Genomic DNA, 18644 nt, shown 5'->3' on the forward strand with positions numbered 1-18644 from the left:
TAACAGGGTTTTTCTCTCTAGGGAATTTTTCAGTGGGCGCATACGGCATGTGGCCGCTAAAGCACAATTGACTGTAAATAAAATCAAATGACAGCATGAAATCCTTTCATATTTTATCTTCCTTTGACTGTTCCAGTTACAGTGTACCATGAAAATGACTACATGTTGTAGTACGGTGTATTAAAATAAAATAACTTTCTCCTTTTCTCTGTATTTGTCTATATAGACAGAGTACATAATGTACATCACTAGACCAGGCTATAAGTGGACTGACCATACAACCAGGAACAGGACACACTTGCTAAATTATTCAGTAGACCTGCTGTCACACACAAATCTAAGCTGTTTCTTACAAATGAAATAAACATGTACATTGTATATCCTTCTGATGGTTTAAGAGTTTCTAATAGTGAGGCTGACAATGAAGAAGTGAGAAAATGTCACTATGTTGTCTACCCAAACCTCTTGCAATGAGCTTGCTTCTGAGGTACCTCTCTTAACAAGGAAAATTCAGTGGTCCCGATTGAGTCTTTGTCGCTAGCTATGACTAAAAACATGATTTTTTTAAATTTTTTACAAAAACGAATGGAGTGTTGTGAGGTGGTCACAACAGTTTCTATTGCAACTTGCAGAATGCAACCCTGTCGAGGTACTGCTCTTAGGTGAAGAGATGAATTCAGTGGTCCCGATTGGGCATTTCTTGCTAACTATAAATCAAAGACATGATTTTTATTATTTTTTTTAATGCCTGTGTACAAACCAATAGGAGTGTTGTGAGGTGGCCACACCAGATTCTATTGCAATTTGCATGTGTAGTTGCAACCAAAATTTAGTACTGTATGTGGTGAAATAATATGTGAAAAATCAAAATATTATTTATTCCTTAATTTATGTGCTATTTGTGTGTGAAGGATAACCTCCTTTACGTACTGGCAATACACGCTTGATAGAAAGTGAACACAGTGCACTCCCGTTATAACAAACACGGTTATAACAAAATTCTGGTTACAACAAAATAAAAAGTCAGGCTGCAACACTATCGGCTCTATGTTTTTTATTGTTTATTTGATTGGTTATAATGAAATTTCAATATAACAAAAGAAAACTGCTGGTCCCGAGGACCTCGTTATAATGGGAGTCAACTGTATCACTCTGGTCCCCTATCACATGATTCCAGGATTGTTTGTCACTCTTTGTCTTCCAATTTTCCAATCTACATGGCACTCCTGCTTATACTAGTACATATCAGGTAGAGGTCAAAACAGTTCAAACTTGACTACCGAAATGTCTGATTGTAATTGTTAAAATTTCTGGCGAAGAATAACTGTTGGGTCTGGGTCTGTCCTTGCTGATTCTGGACCTGGATCTCCACGTGACTGGGTTGGACTTGGACTGTTTGCTGGGACTGGCCTGCTGCCTGGCCTTGTACCTGTGGTTGAGCTTGGATAATTGCAGAGGAGATAGGGACAACATTCTGAGCTGTTGATTGCAACTGGAGAAGCTGAGTGGCCTGCTGGAATTGGGTAGGGGACTGCCGCAGGTGACTGACATCAATGGTTGGTGGTCCTGCTTCCACCTGCGTTCCATCTGAGGTGCTTGGTTGACTTGAAGAGACAGTTGTGGCAACCTGTCCCACTGGCTGGCTGATTCCTAGGGCTGCCTGGCTGACAGCAAGGGCTGCCTGTGTCACTGTCAGCTGTGGAATTTGAGCCTGGGACACCACCACCTGGGAATTCTGGATCTGAGACACTGGGACAGAAATGGTTTGGGGCTGGCCAGTAATTTGAAAGGTCTGTTGGCCTAGAAGCCCAGGATGGGACTGTGCTGTGTGAATGATCCTCTGAGCCAAGTTCTGATAGTCAGTGTTTGGAGTTTGGCGAAACTCATTGATTGTTTGGGAGAGTTCAGACATAGCTTGGGTCAAAAGGTCTGCTGCTTGGACAGCTTCAGTTTGAACAACTGGCACCTGGCTAGTTTCAATGTACCTTATGGTTGGTTGATTGTCATTGCGCTCAGGGTTAACGTTAGTAACATCTTGCTGGCCAGGTTGGGCAACGACAACTTGCAAGCTGGGCTGACCTGAGAGTCCTGTGAGGTGCTGGATGATGGGTTGCAAGGTGGTGGTTCCATCAGGATTAACAGTAGCTATCTGGATGTTCTGCAGATCACTGGCCTGAATCTGAGTTGGGTTCTGAGCCATAGCATCCTGGACTGCTTGCTGGATGTTTTCAGGTACCTGGGCCACCACAGTAATTGAACCAGGAAGATGTCCTTCTGCCTGTATTTGTTGTGGCTCTTGGACAACAGTCAACTGCTGGGAATTGGTCATCATGGCTGCCTGTTGTACTGGCTCCATGTGCTTTTTGCGCACATGATCCATCATTTTGGCCTTGGTGCTGTACTGCCTTGGGCAATGTGCACATGCAAAATAGTGTGTTGTTGTTGTACCAGCAGGTGCAGTGTGTGGATTACCAAAAGGACTGTTAGGATCCCCCTTAGTCTTTCGCAAACTAGGAGGAACAGCGCCCCCTGGGTGATTCTTCAAGATATGAATTTTCCTTTTGCTGCTACTTTTGTACACTTTTTCACAATAGGCACAAAAGTAGTTCCTATTGGGTTTGACAATTGGAAGATTGAGTTCAGGAACAGTGTCTGGGGCTATTTCTGGGTGACGTTTTGCAAGATGATTTACCAGCATCCCACGACGCTTAAATCCCAGAGAACAAATCCGACACTTGAATGTAAAAGCATTAACATCTGATGGGGAAATCTTGGGTTTGAATGGAGCCTTTTTTGGTTTCCCAGCTAAGAGCTTGTTCTTTGCTTCTCTCTCTGGGTTGTGCATCCTGGCCATGTGTTCCTTCAATTTATCTTTTCTCTTGAACTGTTTACCACAGTTAGCACAAAGGAAATCCTTCTTGTCTGAATGACGCAACATGTGCAGTTTCAGCTTGTCAGGCCGTGGGAATACCTTGTCACAATGTGGACAAGGAAATTCTTTGGTGGAATGGAAACTGCGAATATGTTTGCGTACATGGGTGTACTCAGTGAAAGCCTTCATACAATGAGGACATGAGAAGTAACCATTGAAGGCATGAGTCTGCACATGCTGCTTGAGGTGCTCATTACGATCAAAGTCTTCTTCACAGAATGGACATGTGTAATACTTCTGTCCACTGTGTGTCTTCATGTGAACTGACAAAGCTGAGTTATTCAGGAAGCATTTGTTGCAAAACTCACACTGTATCGTTTTCTTGTTTTCACGCCTGTGAAGTTCCATGTGTCGTTCATATCGCACCTTAATTCGAAATACTTTGAAGCATTCCCTGCACCGATATGAAGGTCTGGTACGAGAGCGAAGCACAAAATCTGCATTTGATCCTTGCCTTCTGCCATGGTCAGTGGCATGGAGAGCAAGCTCCTTCTTTGATGGAAACACCTCTGTGCACGTAGGGCATGTAAAGACACCTTTCACATCATCTTCACCTCTATCCCCACTTTCCTCATCACCACCAGCTGTTGCCTGATCAGTCCCTTCCATGGCAGCATTACCTTGCCCACTCACTTGAGCACTGCCTGACCCAGGAGCAGCTTCTGTAAGTGGGGTGACCAGACTTGGTTCAACCCCGCCTTCTGGCTCAACTCCTTGACTTGTAGTGCCTGATTCTACCTCCATGTCTACTTTAGCATTATCTTGCTTGTCCATCTGCTCTTCATCCTCTTCTTCATCTTCCTCCTCATCCTCCCCGACCTCTCCATCCTCCATCTCACCTTCATCATCTCCCATTTCCTCAGGATTCTCATCATAGTGGAGACTGACATGGAGTTTTAACATACGCTCACTTTCAAACTCCAGGTCACAGTGGTCACAAGCATATGTGGAAGTACCATCTGCGGGCTGTGCCTGGCCAGTTCTGCGCCGCCTGAGAGGTGGCAGTGGACCAGAAAACTCACCCCTCTCTTTGTGCCGTCTCATGTGCCTTGTACGATTGTATATGTGCGCAAAAGACTTATTGCATACATCACAGGTAAAATTCTTTTCTCCAGAGTGCATCACCAAGTGGCGCTGCAAGCTGTAGAAGCGAGGGAAACGCTTATTGCAGTAATCACAGTTGTATTCCTCCTTTTGGCCTGATCGCATGTGTTCTAACTTGGCCTGTGCCAGTTTGCGTTGTCGCTGACGGTAACCTTCAGGGTATTTACGTGGTCTACCCCGTTTATTTCTTGTGCGGCTTTTGACAGTGGGACCATCATGAGATGAAAGGTGCTTCTGCAACAGTTCAGATGTCCTAAACTTTCGAGTGCACTCAAAGCAGGGCCACGTATTCTCTTTCTCTTGCATTTCTAGAAAACAATATGAGAACAAGATCCAGCTAATCAATTACAACAATTGCAAAGGATAACACAAGTTATAATGTGCCACAGCAAGAAAATAGAATGTGTACTCAAATGAATTACATGTACAGTAGATAGGTGATCCATCTTAATTACTTTGCCTGGAAATGGGAGAACCATTCAAAGCCTCAAGTTACCAACTACGCAAAGTAACGGAAAAGCCACTGCCTTGCATCAGTTCTTTCTAATTCAAGAAAATGTCATATTTACAAGAGTCTTGTTCAATGACAACATCCATCTTTGCACACCAGTTTGTTGCCTTGCAAATATCTCACTAGTGAGCCCCAACTCCTTTAGAATGGACCTTGTGTATACACTTTGTAATTTACACAGGTATATCTCTTGCTCAATTGAGTACTGCAAGTTCACCTTACACCAAATCTTGCAATCTAATACCTAAGAAGAAGAACACAGCAAACTTGGGGCTTTGGGATCTTGAGTTGGGGGGGGGGGGGGAGGGCATGGTGTCCAGCTGTATTTTCTATCACACTAGTGAAAATACCTGCCAAGTTTGTAGACAATTTAACAGTGCATTTTCAAAAGAGGATCAAATTGTGAAAATCACTTCAAAAATTGATACTGGCCTCACAGGGCAAACCCTGGATTTACTTGAAACTACCATTCACTATTGTATTTACTCAAAGCAAAAGGCCCCCATTTGTACAAATAGATATTCTATTACCCGAGTGATAAATTTGGTAACAAACTTGATCATTTATTTCAAAAAAAAAGCTGAAAATGTGAAACTGACAATCCCTTTGCTTCCCCCCCCCCCCCCCTCCCTGGAGCCCTAAGGGCAACCACTGGATCTGAGATGAATAAACTTATTACTGCACTCACAAGTACACAAACTTATACATTTTAGCTCAATCATTTCTGTTTACAATGTATATAGAAGAATTTTAAAGATTCTCTGATTTGCAGGTTCTAAGCTCCCTTAGGACCCGCAATGTAGGGCATGGTGCCCATTTGCACAATTCTATCATCGTAGCTATAATGTCTGCCAGGGTAAGTGAAAATGTGACTATGCATTTTCAAGAAGGAAGATGAAAATATGAAAATTGGCCCCCAATGTGATCACCCATTCATATGGGCTTTCTAATATGGATTGTACAACTCAACTGCAAAGTTATCTTATATTTTTGATTTTCTTTGCTAATGGGTACTAACTTTTGTAATTTTGACAAATCAAGCTCCTGGTCAAACCCCTTTTTACACAATAGGTAAGTCTTTATGTAACACGCAAGTGAACAGGACATTGAACCTTACCTGCTGCCTCTTCAGGTGTGATTTCCAGGATGTGTTCTCCAATGGTCTCTGCATAGGCTTTAGCATACCACACTCGCAGCTCAGTGCGTGGAGGAATGTTCTTGATGGTAGCAAAGTAGATCTCATTGTTGTTCATCTGAAATGCTATCAGGTTCTGCTCAGTGTAGCATGTTGCAGGCCGTATGAAACTCATCCAATTTGATTCGTACTCATCAGAGCAGTCAATGTACACGAGGTCTGAGCCTTGTTTAATCTGAAGAAAATCATATTTGTTCACAGGAAGTAAGAATTCACATAGTTTGTCTCTCTTTAAAATACAATTTTCTTTGTTTTCCTGTGGTCAACAAGATGCAATAACAGATATAAAGAGAATGTTCCCAAATCTATCATTCCTTGAAATTTGAATATCACAGGCAATGAACCTATCTATCATATCTGATGCTGTGTCTTCTGAGCTTGCCAGAAATTAACTTTGAACAACCTCAGAGAATATGTGTATACATCAGAAAATAATATTTCACACATATTTGACCCAAACACTCACATACATATGTATATATTTTCATATATCTACATGTATTTATAGTCACATATTTGTGACCTTTATCGTAACTCATGTCAAGTACAGTTGTGCAACCAGGCCAGATGAAACTCATTTGGTAGGTCAAATAAAATCTTATATAGGACTTTATCATCAATGAATTATACAAGAGAATGTGAAAGTTGTTTTCTGGTCAAATATCATGGAATTCAAAAACCTGTCTGGCCCTCATACATCACTCATGAGCTAACAAACATTACTATTTGTGTAGTACATAACAAAGTTGGTCTTATCTTACCTGCCACTTCAGATGTCCAGATGGTAAGTTTTGCCTTGACACAGTCCTTCCCTCAAGTGGTCCAAACTGAGTTCTCTTTGCAATTGTTCGTTTTGCAAACACACCTACAGAAAGTATACAAAAAGTTTGATAATAACAATAATAATATGTACATTTATAAAGTGCATAATAAGCACATGCTTCTCTATGCGCTGTACAATTCTAATACAGTGCACTCCCGTTATAACGAAATGCTCGGGACCGGCAGTTTTCTTTCGTTATAACGAAATTTCGTTACAACCGAACAAATACAATATATAAAGAAAACAAGGAAACCACGTACATGTATGATCCTGTTTGCTGAATACTCATCATACATTTGAAAGCTATGTGAAATGTGATGGGATAACTGTATTACAATAATAAAAGCAAGTTCCCCTCAGAAACTGTGCGTGACAAAAGGAGCAAACACACAATGGTGTGAAGCGTTCATCCATGCAGAGACGCTATAAATGCTTGTTCCGCTACGTATTCTCGAAAGCAATTCGCATTTCGTTATAACGGAGCACATTTCTTTTGTTTTTCTTTGTCTGTGGTACTCAGAAAAGACTTCGTTATAATGGAAATTTCGCTATAACCGTGTTCGTCATAAGCGAATTTTGTACCATAGAGTTTAATGTTGATAATTTTGGGACCAGAAGATGTACTTCGTTATAACGAAATTTTGTTATAACCGTGTTTGTTGTAACGGGAGTGCACTGTACAAAATACAAACAAACAAACAACTAACAAGTATAACAATCAACAAAATTGATACAACTAGAACGATCACTCACTGTGATTAATATACCCCCACCCACAACTGAGGGAATTAGCTCAACTAGGATTGTTTTTTTTTTTTACTTTTTAATGAAAAAAAATTACCATGGCAATGCACTGTTCAACAGTGAACAAATGTATTGCTCACTGTTAGTCAAATGTCCCACATCTCAAGTCAAGTGCTCAAAAATTGAGTGAGCAAGATAAATAAACTGACAATTTCTATGGTTTTTATTAAAAATTGTGTAACCATGGCAACACAATGTTGGACATTAAGAAAATAATGAAGGTTGCACAACTATATATCATAGCTGTCACGTGTGCCAAATTTCAAGCCAAATGCTAAAAGGATGAGGGGCTTAGTTGAATTCACAATATCAGCGTATCATTTTAATTCAAAATATACTGTTACCATGGCAACACATTTTACACACTGACAAAAGATTTTTCGCACATCTAGGTAATGTACTGGTAACATGTGCCAAATTTGAAGCCAAAATGCTCTTAACAGAGTTAGGATCTAATCAAAATGTTTGTATGATTTTCATTTAAAATGCACTGTTACCATGGCAACACATTGTTCAACAATGATGAAATATGAAGTTTGCATATCTCTGTACTATAATGGTTGCATGTGCCAAATTTCAAGCCGAATGCTCAAAGACTGAGGGAGTTACCTGAATCCACAATATTTTTATATGATTTTCATTCAAACTATGCTGTTACCATGGCAACACAATGATCAACAATGACGAAAGGTTAAAGGGTGTGTACAGTTCTGGTCGAGGTGAGAATTTAGCTTTTAACACTTTGCAAGATATCCAGTAACCACTCTATGAGATGTCAAAGAGCATGCAATTCTAAGGGGTATCAAATGTTTATTTGATGAAAATCAATGAATAATAAATAAATTAAAACAATTTAAACAAATAAATGAGATATCCAAAAACATGGTGGAACAAAGAGATCCTAATAAAGTTGTGGCCTGTCGCCTTTTATTACTATCACTTTTTTTGGATATCTCAGCCATTTGAAAACCGATTTTCATCAAATAAATGTTGGATCCTTCTTAAAGGACAAGTTCACCTTCATAAACATAAGGATTGAGAAAATGCAACAATATTAGTAGAACACATCAGTGAAAGTTTGAGGAAAATTGGACAATCGATGTAAAAGTTATGAATTTTTTAAATTATTTTGTGTTGGAACCGCTGGATGAGGAGACTACTATAGCTTGTGAGTCATATGCGTACAACAGTATAAAGAAAATATAAAAGAAAATTCAACATATTTTCACTTTTTTCGCATAATAAAAGAGCAATTGACTTGCCTCTTTCTAAAGGCAGGGGGAATAATATTACCCATAACATTTATCGGTAACGAGTCAGGGGAATGTGTACTTTTTTCAAAAGATGGAATTTTGTGAAATTCTCTTTATATTTTCCTTATATTGTTGTACACATGTGACATCTAAGTTACTCATACACTGCAGTAGTCTTCTCATCCAGCGGGTACTGCACAAAAACTTCAAAAATTCATAACTTTTGAACGGATTGTCTGATTTTCCTCAAACTTTCAATGATGTGTTCTACTAATACTGCTACATTCTCTCAATCCTTATGTTTATGAAGGTGAACTTGTCCTTTAAAATTACATGCTCTTTCATATTTCATAAGAGGTTTCTCGTTATCTCACTTGAGAATGTTCAAAACATGAATCCCCACCTCGACCAGTACTGTACACTCCCTTTAAATTTGCACATCTACATACTTGTACCATAGTGGTCAGGTGTGCCAAATTTCAAGCTAAATGCTCAAAGACTGAGGGAGTCGGCTGAATCCACATACTTTTTTGTGAAAAAATGTTTTTACCATGGCAACGCACTGTTTAACAACAATGACAGATTAAGTTTGAACATCTATATGCTATAGTGGTCACATATGTGCCAAATTTCAAGCCAAATGCTCAAAGACTGAGGGAGTTAACTGAATCCAAAATATTTTTGCATGATTTTCATTCAAAATATGCTGTTACCATGGCAACACATTGATCAACAATGACGAAAGACTATGTATGCTCATTTACGTACTATAGTGGTCACATGTGCCAAATTTCAAGCTAAATGCTCAAAGACTGAGGTAGTTACCTGAATCCAGAATATTTTTGTATGCATTTTAGTGAAAATATGCTGTTACCATGGCAACGCATTGTTCTCCACTGATGAAAGATTAAGTTTGCACATCTATATGCTATAGTGGTTGCATGTGCCAAATTTCAAGCCAAATGCTCAAAGAGTGAGGGAGTTAACTGAATCCACAATATTTTTGTATGATTTTCATTCAAAATATGCCATTACCATGGCAACACAATGATCACCACTGACGAAAGATTATGTTTACACATCTACGTACCACAGTGGTCATGTGTGCCAAATTTCTAGCTAAATGCTCGAAGACTCAATCAAGGAAGATGGAAAAGGTGGGTTTTATGCCAGAATGGATTTGAAATTTGCAAAATTCGGTGCACATTGAATGTTTTGTGGGAGATAAAGGATAACTAATGGTCACTAAGACGGGGAGAGATTAGAGGGATTACTTATATTACAGATAATAACTAGAAAAACACAGACCTCTGACAAGCCGCTCATTTCCACCCATATACAAATATATGATAAAAATGGTCCTTTTTCCCAATGACAAAGAATCCTTTCTAGTACAGTGTCTCTACTTCTGCCTTAGCTTCTTGCTGCACCTCAAGCATGTGCTCGGTACATGTGCACCTCAAATATGCGCAGCTTGAATTCAATCGGCTTTGGCCCTTAGAATCCTTTTAAAAATTCCAAAAAAAAAATTCCTTGAACCAGATGGTGATTCAGATCAATACCAAAATTTTATCATCTGTTCCTGTGTCATTATCAACTTTTCTTGAAAATTTTGTGCAAATCCGTTCATAACTTTCTGAGTTATTTTGCAAACAGACAGACAGAGAACAAACAAACAAATGCTTACAAATACATAGCCTCCTTGGGGGAGGTAATATTATCTCTAATAATAGTGATAATGAGTAAAAATATGAATAATTGGATGAAGGAAGCAACAACAATTTTGGTGATGAAAACAATCCTGAAGGGGCTTGGCATTAGCGAAATCCTTTCTAATGCCAAGTTTTGTTGACAAGGAAGCCACATAGAAATTTACACACAATACAAGTGGTTAAAAATTAGAACATGGATGTAACTTCTTCCTTATCTAATAGGGATCGTATAGTTTTGGTTGAGACCTAATTTCAGGTTTTTTACATTTTTTGGTGAGATAATGAGAAACCCCTTATGAAATATGAAAGAGCATGTAATTCCATGAGGAATTCAATGTTTATTTGATGAAAATTGGTTTTGAAATGGCTGAGATATCCAAAAAAGAGCAATTCTAATAAAGTGTAGGACCCACATTTTATTACGACTGCTTTGTTTTACTTTGTTTTTGGATGTTTCAGTCATTCCAAACCTGATTTTCATCAAACGAACTTTGAATTCCTCTTAAAATGGCATGCTCTGTACTATTTCATAACTGTTTTCTTGGTATCTCGCAAAAGGTTTACAGCCCAATTCTCCTCTCCACCAATACTGTACCATCCCTTTAAGACAAAAGGATCTATTCACGCTCAATATTTACAAGGTCTGTGTTTTTAATGTTCTAACAAGCTAAGTATCATAATTATACGTTAATGGAACATATCAATCTCTAAGATATATGTCAATGATGTTTTGCAATCAAATGCTATCACCATTGGTGACTTAACTGCATCAGGTTTTCAATTACAGTGATAAATTCTAAAACCCAAGGATAGTTGATTAATCCCGCACAGACTAGTTGGGCTGCCTACATACCTATCTGATCATTTTCCACTTTGAATATCTGGAGAACAAGAGGTAGACTGGCCCTGGCCCTGGAGATGATGGGTTTGTCTGCAATACGCTGGATGGCTCCCTGGCGCAGGAACTCCTCCTCATCCACTGGGTCTCTGTCATCAGTGGCTGGCATGTCATGTTTTGAGAGAAAATGTTAGCAGTGGACTGCTTTCGAATATCCCAAAAGAATGATACCTGTGCATACACAGAGAGCAGATTTTTCTATTGCTTGGTCTAGTGTTACTATAAATTTTCAGTACCTGAAACTTGTTGAATGTTATATGGTTGCTTTCTTGGCTTGCTTGTCATTTTATTTGTCATTGCTTTTACTTTAATCTTTGTTTTTCGGACATGGGGTTTCATTTTTTGCTCATAGGATCAATTTGGACACATTGTCATTCATAGGTCTCCTTGATTGATTTACAAAACATCACATTCACCTTCTCTCAAGGATAGAAACAAACATACCACATCTCACATCCTCAAGTTATACTGTGCAATGCAGTGCATAGTATTTCATGACTGAATGAGCTATCAGTAATGGTAAAATATACTCTGGAGTCATAAGATCAGGTTAAGAAAACATGCTATGTTAATTCCATGTATTGTCATCAATAGTGAGATATAGGTATATATGTATATTTATACAAATATATTTAAACTTGTACAGGATGGTATAAACTGAAACTATTTTTAAAACGGCCTTAGAGCAACAATCTCACGTTTCTAAATGTGATGATTTCACCTGGCATGAAAATAAAAGGAGTAATGCTAACAAATGCATGGCATGGATCTCTGTTTGGTTAAGAGTGATCGAGTCTCACCTATGATGGCATCCTCCTCCTCTTCATCCTGTGAGTCTGCCAGAAGCTGGTGCAGACCTCTAGAGGCACGTCGCTCTGGGCGGACATTCCTTGACACTTCTCTGGAGTGGTTAAGCCCTGAAGGCCCTGCTACATCCTCTGGTCTCATGGTCTCCATAGGTGGCATGGTAACCATAGATGGATTCACATCAGCTGTATATGTTTAGCAAGGAGCAAACAAGTAAACTAACATTTCTTTTGTTCATATCAAACACAGAATAGGCAAGGAACATGTATAACTTACAGCAGAATATATGAGTGATAGTAAGTTGAAAGTGATGGTGATGGTGATAGAATAGAGAGATTTGACATAAAATTGATAGTGCCAGACAGATACTCACTTGTAATAATCTGAGTGGGTGGATTAAGGCTAACAGTCAGCTGGTTGGATGGTACCCCCAACAGCTCCTGCTGGTCTCCCAGTTCAGATCGGTCTTCTGAAGGCTCTGTTGCTATGGCAATGATATGACTTCCAGGGTTTGAAAGGCTTGAGTCTGGCAAAATGGTGACAGCCACAGGGACTGCCTCATTGTCTAGGAAACAGAGAAAAATATGTTTGTTATAGAGTCTGGTGACAAGAAGTCATGCCAGGGATACAACAAATGAGTACATAAAATATAGTTTATGATGATAAGTAACTTTACTTTAAAAATAAAAGCAAACATGTGACTGTCATTTGTTAAGTATGTATAACTGAAAAGCAGCCTGTTGGTTTGGTAAATGATGAAAAATATAATATTTCCAACCATTCTCATTAATGCACATAAGTGATTTAAAGATGGTGTCAACTTGCTACCAAATTTTGCAATTACCTGATAAAGGAATTATGCAGAGCAAATGCATATTGCTTTCAACTGATTCATAATGCCCTGACTATAACTAATATGGCCAGAAGAACATATAAATATATACCATCTATTTTATGATTTTTTTCTCCCCCCCCCCCCCCCAATTATTTGGTACAGCTAAAAGCCTTCCAAACAAAGATTGTCAGTGACATCATCTGTCAATCACTGGTTAAGTACTGATATATGCTAATACAGTCAAACCTGCCTTTGCGGCCACCTGTCTATAGCGACCACCTGCCATATGCAACAACTGAAAATTCCCCCCGAGAGAAAAGCCCTGTTAAAGACTGTGTATAGCGGCCACCTGTCTAACGCGGTCAGCGGCCACAAATTTTGTTTCCCACGGTAGATTTTAACCTGTCTATAGCAGCTACAGACCCACATGGAGCCATAGCCGAGCCGATAATTCAGCTTTACCACTCAGTCTGAGTGCTCAAAGGGCATGAAAAATCTCACATACTTTCCACAAAATAGTATTTCTTGGTTGACAAATCTTTTCATTGTCATTGTTTTGTTAAATCTGTGATAGTCAAAAGGGATGTTTTCATGTGAGGAAAAACAGACCAAAAAAAAAAAATTATTTGGACAACACTCCTCTTAAAACCCATACAATGTACACACAAATATCACTTGAAACTGACACTTTTTTGTGCCATTGGTCACGGATAGACACTGTGCTATAATATCTATGAAACCAGATACCCCTAGATTTTTTGTAAATAGGGCCCTATGATGTGTGTGAGATGTGAAAGAAAAAGTCATGATGAAACTTAAGCGTGAGATCTCTTTGGGTGCGTTCGAGCACTCTCTTAGGATGAACCGTACAAATGTACAATACTGTACCTGCGCCAGAGGAGCGCTCAAAAGCTCCTAAAGTGTAGGCCTACGGTACCATACGGTACCGAGCCAAAAATGGATCACTTCGCGATGTGTTCCAAAAGGGTACCAAAAGGGTACCAACAGCATACCAGAAGTTCGCATGTGAGAATGTGCGTAACATGAACATACGTAATAATGCAAAGAGCTCATTCTCTTTGTTCGGGATATCTGTAAGTAGTTAAAGCGCGCCAGGTGAATGACCCTCTTGCTACATGCGTAAAAATAACTCATGAGGTATCCTTTCTCAACAGAGCGCTCGAACGCTCCAGATTTGGCACAGTTCAGTATGGTACGCTTTAGTTCAGTTAACTTTGGTTCGCCTTAGAGCACTAGCATGCACCCTTTGTGTTTAAAAAAAAAATTATCATGACAAACATTGAGGTTGCCTATTTCAGCACCCCCCCCCCCCCAAAAAAAAAAAAATGGCAAAGTAAGAATAATATACAAGGTACATGCTAGAGAATGTTGCACTTACCCGAGTGGATGGTTTGACCAGATCTGCTACTAGAAGCTGCTTCATTAGTTACTTCACAGCTCAGCCCTTGGACAGTTGATTCTGCCTCATTGTCTGCTCCATGCATGGAGTTGTCACTGTCTGAACCATGATCTGTTGAAGCCTGAGAAAGAGAGAGCACACTTTCAGAACCCTGTGCTTTGCATCAATGGTGTGTCATTAATTAATAGTAAATGAAGGGATGCTTAAGGCTTCATTTCTCTAGTTCTGAGCCCCTAATTACAAGTCTAACAAATCCAAGTACCTGACAAGAGTTTTAAGCTTAGGCAGCTGTGCAGAAAGTGTGTACAAGTTTGTTTACCTTCTTGCAAGATATACAGTAAAAAAATTAGACTGATATGCACTTGGGCTCCACCCACTTTGGCTAATATCCACATAAGCAATATCACAATCTTAGTCTAATTACCATTTTGGCAAAGTTTCATTATGCTAATAACCAGTTGGGCTACTTGTCAATTAGTCTACTGATAAGTTGGTCTAGTGGCCATGTACACCTTTGTAGTCTAATGCACATTTGGTCTACAGCACACTTTGTCTTAATTTTAACTCTCTCTAATTTAGTTGTTTGTTGTCTACCATTTAAATCCAAGTCCCGGTCTTGGTACAGTGTTGACAGGTTAAACAAAATGAAATTATTCAGACTGTCAGAATTGTTGTTTTTGAAGAAAATTATCATACATACGGGGGTTATTTTCATAGGAACGTGTTTCACAACCACATAAAAAACACAAAAAACAAAAACAAAACAATTACAAAGCACTGAAAGTAATTGATTCTGAAACAATGGCGCATGGCATAAAATATATGTGACCCGCTACAACAAAAGGATCCTGAAGTCGCTGAAGGCTGAGCCGAGAAAGTCGAGTTTGAAGTAACATCATCAAAATTGGTCAAAACCAGTGAATTTCTGTTTTTTGCACAATTTTGTAGTCTAATGTTTTGTCTATCATCTGCCGAAATTTTGAAGCTAAATGATCAAGGGAAAGGCAAGAGATCAGCGTTTTTCTAAGCCATGATTTTCCGAATTTATACGAAACAGAAACGTGTCCGAAGATTTGGATTTAGCGCTGCAGCTAGACTCCTCCCCTAGCAAGAGAGGGAGTGATCTTATTGGTCAGTGCGTGGCATCCTGATTACTGATTGGTCGTGCGTAGACCGCTGGCGCTAAGCTTGAATGAACATCGCAGAATCGCTAGGACCGTGCCTTCTATTGTCAAGCGGTGAAAACTGTCTGGCCTCCCCTTGATCATGATAGCGTCGGAAGGCAAACTTTGAAGGCGTTTTTCTTGATACTCTGATTTCCTCAACCACTTGACATGCGCTAATAAGACCATCAATATCTCCGCGACCGAGTACTTTTATGAGTTGTGCTATATATGAAATTAAAGAAGAAGTGTAAGGGAATAATATCATGCCAGTTTCAGAAAATTGTCCTCCCCCGACTTTCGGATCCTTTTGTTGTAGCGGGTCACATATGCTTACCCTGGTATATGTTTCATGTAAGTACTTATAACATTAGTGGTTGGCAACAGTTACAAATACTGCAATAGTAAATAGTAAATAGGGCTACAAGCTTTGTGGGCTTATATCAGAAAACCTTTGTATTCTGGGGATGGTGCATCGCTCAATACCCTTGCTCGCGCACATAGTTTAAATACCGGTAATTTAAATTTCATGTTGCAAGATAACTAATGATTGTGTTAAATTTGATGGCAAAAGAATCAATCAGAATGATTGTTACTGTTGACATTATTATTACTGCCCTCATCATATCAGTTACAGCCCTGTAAAATAAATGAAACCTTAATTATTGGTTAATTTTCTCAATTCATTTTGGGTGCCTTCCCTCCCACCCCCTTTAATACAGCTAGTTATGCTGGTGAGAGTATCTAGCAGGGGTATCGCTAAGACTTGTTCATTAGAGGGTGTACTAAGGCCACTGAGTTTAACTGATATACATATATGGTCATGATTATTTGGTTTTCACACAATCATTACAACAGCCTATGTACGGTACCTTATCATATACCACGCTACCCCCTGTTAGCTAGCCTTCAAATCAACATGTGGATTTCGATCCATGTCCTCCCTGTGAATTACAATCTGCATGCATCTACACTGTTATCATGACAAGAAGACACATATTATTGCAAAAGAATGAGCCATCCTCACTCGTTTGAAATCTACCTATCACAATAGCACTGCTTGGAACCTGCGGCCATCTGGAGCCATGCATATGAAGATGGTCCCCTGCATTTCCAACTGATTTTCCAAAACTGTATTTAAAGTATTCCCTCTGCTTTTCGTGTATCTTCAATTTGACATCCATTGCTTCATGTCCTTTTTTCTCGAGCTCCCTTTACTTACATCTGTAGTATGTTTCTCCTATGATAGTAGGCCTAAAATAATGTGTGATACATAAAAATAATTTATGGAATTATGCTGACACTTTGTTAGATTTTTTTATATTGCATTGACAATGAAATGAAATAAAACTTAATTGAAATGAAACTATAGATGAAACAAAAGTAGCCCTATTAGTAATTAGACCAAATAAGAATTAGACTAAATGGTAATTAGCCAAAATAGTATTTTGACGAAATGGATATTAGACGGATTGGCTTGTGGACCAGATGGAAATTAGACCTATCGCAATTACACAGGACGGAAATGCACTCAATTGAATATTAGGCCAAGTGAAATACAGACCAAATGGGTAGTAGACCAAACAGTAATTAAAAAAATTGTCTATACACCACATGAAAAATAAACTAAATGAAATTTGAATGAACTGGTAATTATAGACCAAATGATATCTAGACAAAATGGGGAAAAACAACAAGAGAAAAATGGCAATTAGACCATCTGGCCATTAAATGAAAGGACAATTGGCAAGTGCGGGCATTAGACCAAGTGAAGACGACACCAAACGGGATTTAGACAAAATAGATAGTGGACCATATAAGTTTAGCCATAGTGGTGTTAGACAAACTGGGAAGTAGACCACCTAACATTAGACCAAGTGGCAATTAACCATCAATCGGGTTTGCATTCTACTCTTCAGGTAAATTAAAATGCAATCTTTTATGAGCAGGTTGTGACTCTTTCTCACTTTGACTTTCTCGTTTTTTTTTTTTTTTTTCTTGAATTCTTTTCTTTTTCAGGAAAAGGGGTCTTTTGTGTCTTACTTTAATGGACAGCATCATAACACATGAAATTGCTCAGCTAGACTCACTAGAACTCAAACCCAAGCCACTTGATTGCAAGACAGACATATTTCTGACTGCCCCTACAATACATCATGCACTGACATGACATACACATGTGCAGTATTCACACAGAAAAGGATATTCTTCTTTTATCATCTCCTCTTTGAAGGGAAACTTCCAAATGAAAGCTAGTTTGAAGACAATGATATTTACGGACAATTTCGGTTTTAGTCTTGGTTTTTAAACTTCTGAAATGAACATGTATTGATCAACTGGTAAAATGTTAGGAATTCAACATCAATCTCAAAGTAATTCTGACTGAAAGTAACTATCATAAACACTGCATAATAATAAAAGATAATCTAATCTATCAACAACAAAAAAGGAAACAGCAAAAGGGGATTGTGTGTATGTGTGTGTGTTAAGTTGAATGTATACATCAAGATTAAGATACTGTAGATAACTTGTATTATAGGCCCTGGTTTCTTCAAAAGGTTAAAAGTAAGCATTGCCCTTACCCCAAGGACATTGTTGGAGCTGGATACACCATCATGCTGCATGGGGCTAAGGACTGGCTGTTGGACATGGTTCTGGTCTTGCCGTTGGTTTTCTCCGGCATGTGGTGGCCATACAAGCTCTCTCCCATCAGCCTCCATCTTCTGAAGACCACTGCAGAATGCTTTGGATTTACCTAGGACACATTATTTGATTATTTCGTTTATTTTGACTCAATGAATATACCAACATTGTATAACAACATGCATGTAATGTGACAATGATATGAACAACTATGACACGACAAAGTGACAGAGAAAAAAAAAATGTGATGGGATTAAAGAGAAGGCAATGGGCCTCATTTTAAAACTAACACAGGAAAAGTAAATGCAGTGTTTTGTCTTTTCTTTCTATAGACCCTAAACTATCTAATCAACACAAAAGATTGACACAAAATGTTGAAAAGGTGTCAGTAGGCATGGCGCAGTGTTGCTGCACAGTTACAACTTGTAGGCAACAATCACTACTAAATATAACCCTACTATAATGTGACTACTTTCCCCCATGTTATTTCAATGCAGGTTTTTCGTATCATGTGAAATTCTATCTGAATGAGGGTTTACAATGC

The 18644-nt window shown here is 38.8% G+C and overlaps 1 protein-coding gene across 1 annotated transcript; it reads right to left on the reverse strand.

Annotated features, from left to right (window-relative positions):
- Window positions 1-841: 841 nt before the first annotated feature.
- Window positions 842-18177, reverse strand: LOC139729989 (PR domain zinc finger protein 10-like). The gene is made up of 8 exons (XM_071640910.1): window positions 18040-18177; window positions 14274-14415; window positions 12413-12604; window positions 12033-12224; window positions 11188-11334; window positions 6504-6607; window positions 5665-5917; window positions 842-4344 (listed from the first exon to the last, which is right to left on the reverse strand). The coding sequence occupies exons 1-8, from the start codon at window positions 18175-18177 to the stop codon at window positions 1277-1279; spliced, it is 4236 nt and encodes a 1411-aa protein (XP_071497011.1). The 3' UTR covers window positions 842-1276.
- Window positions 18178-18644: the final 467 nt, after the last annotated feature.

This window comes from Diadema antillarum, unplaced genomic scaffold (genome assembly GCF_040938485.1).
Source record: "Diadema antillarum isolate AM-2024a unplaced genomic scaffold, OU_Dant_1.0 seq00000285_RagTag, whole genome shotgun sequence".
In the NCBI taxonomy this organism is placed as follows: domain Eukaryota; kingdom Metazoa; phylum Echinodermata; class Echinoidea; order Diadematoida; family Diadematidae; genus Diadema; species Diadema antillarum.

Coding starts and splice junctions, on each gene's coding strand:
- LOC139729989 (XM_071640910.1), bottom strand. CDS start 18,177: ATGGAGGCTGATGGGAGAGAGCTTGTATGGCCACCACATGCCGGAGAA. Junction 14,416..18,039: donor GCTCCAACAATGTCCTTGGG/GTAAGGGCAATG, acceptor TCTCTTTCTCAG/GCTTCAACAGATCATGGTTC. Junction 12,605..14,273: donor TGGTCAAACCATCCACTCGG/GTAAGTGCAACA, acceptor TCTGTTTCCTAG/ACAATGAGGCAGTCCCTGTG.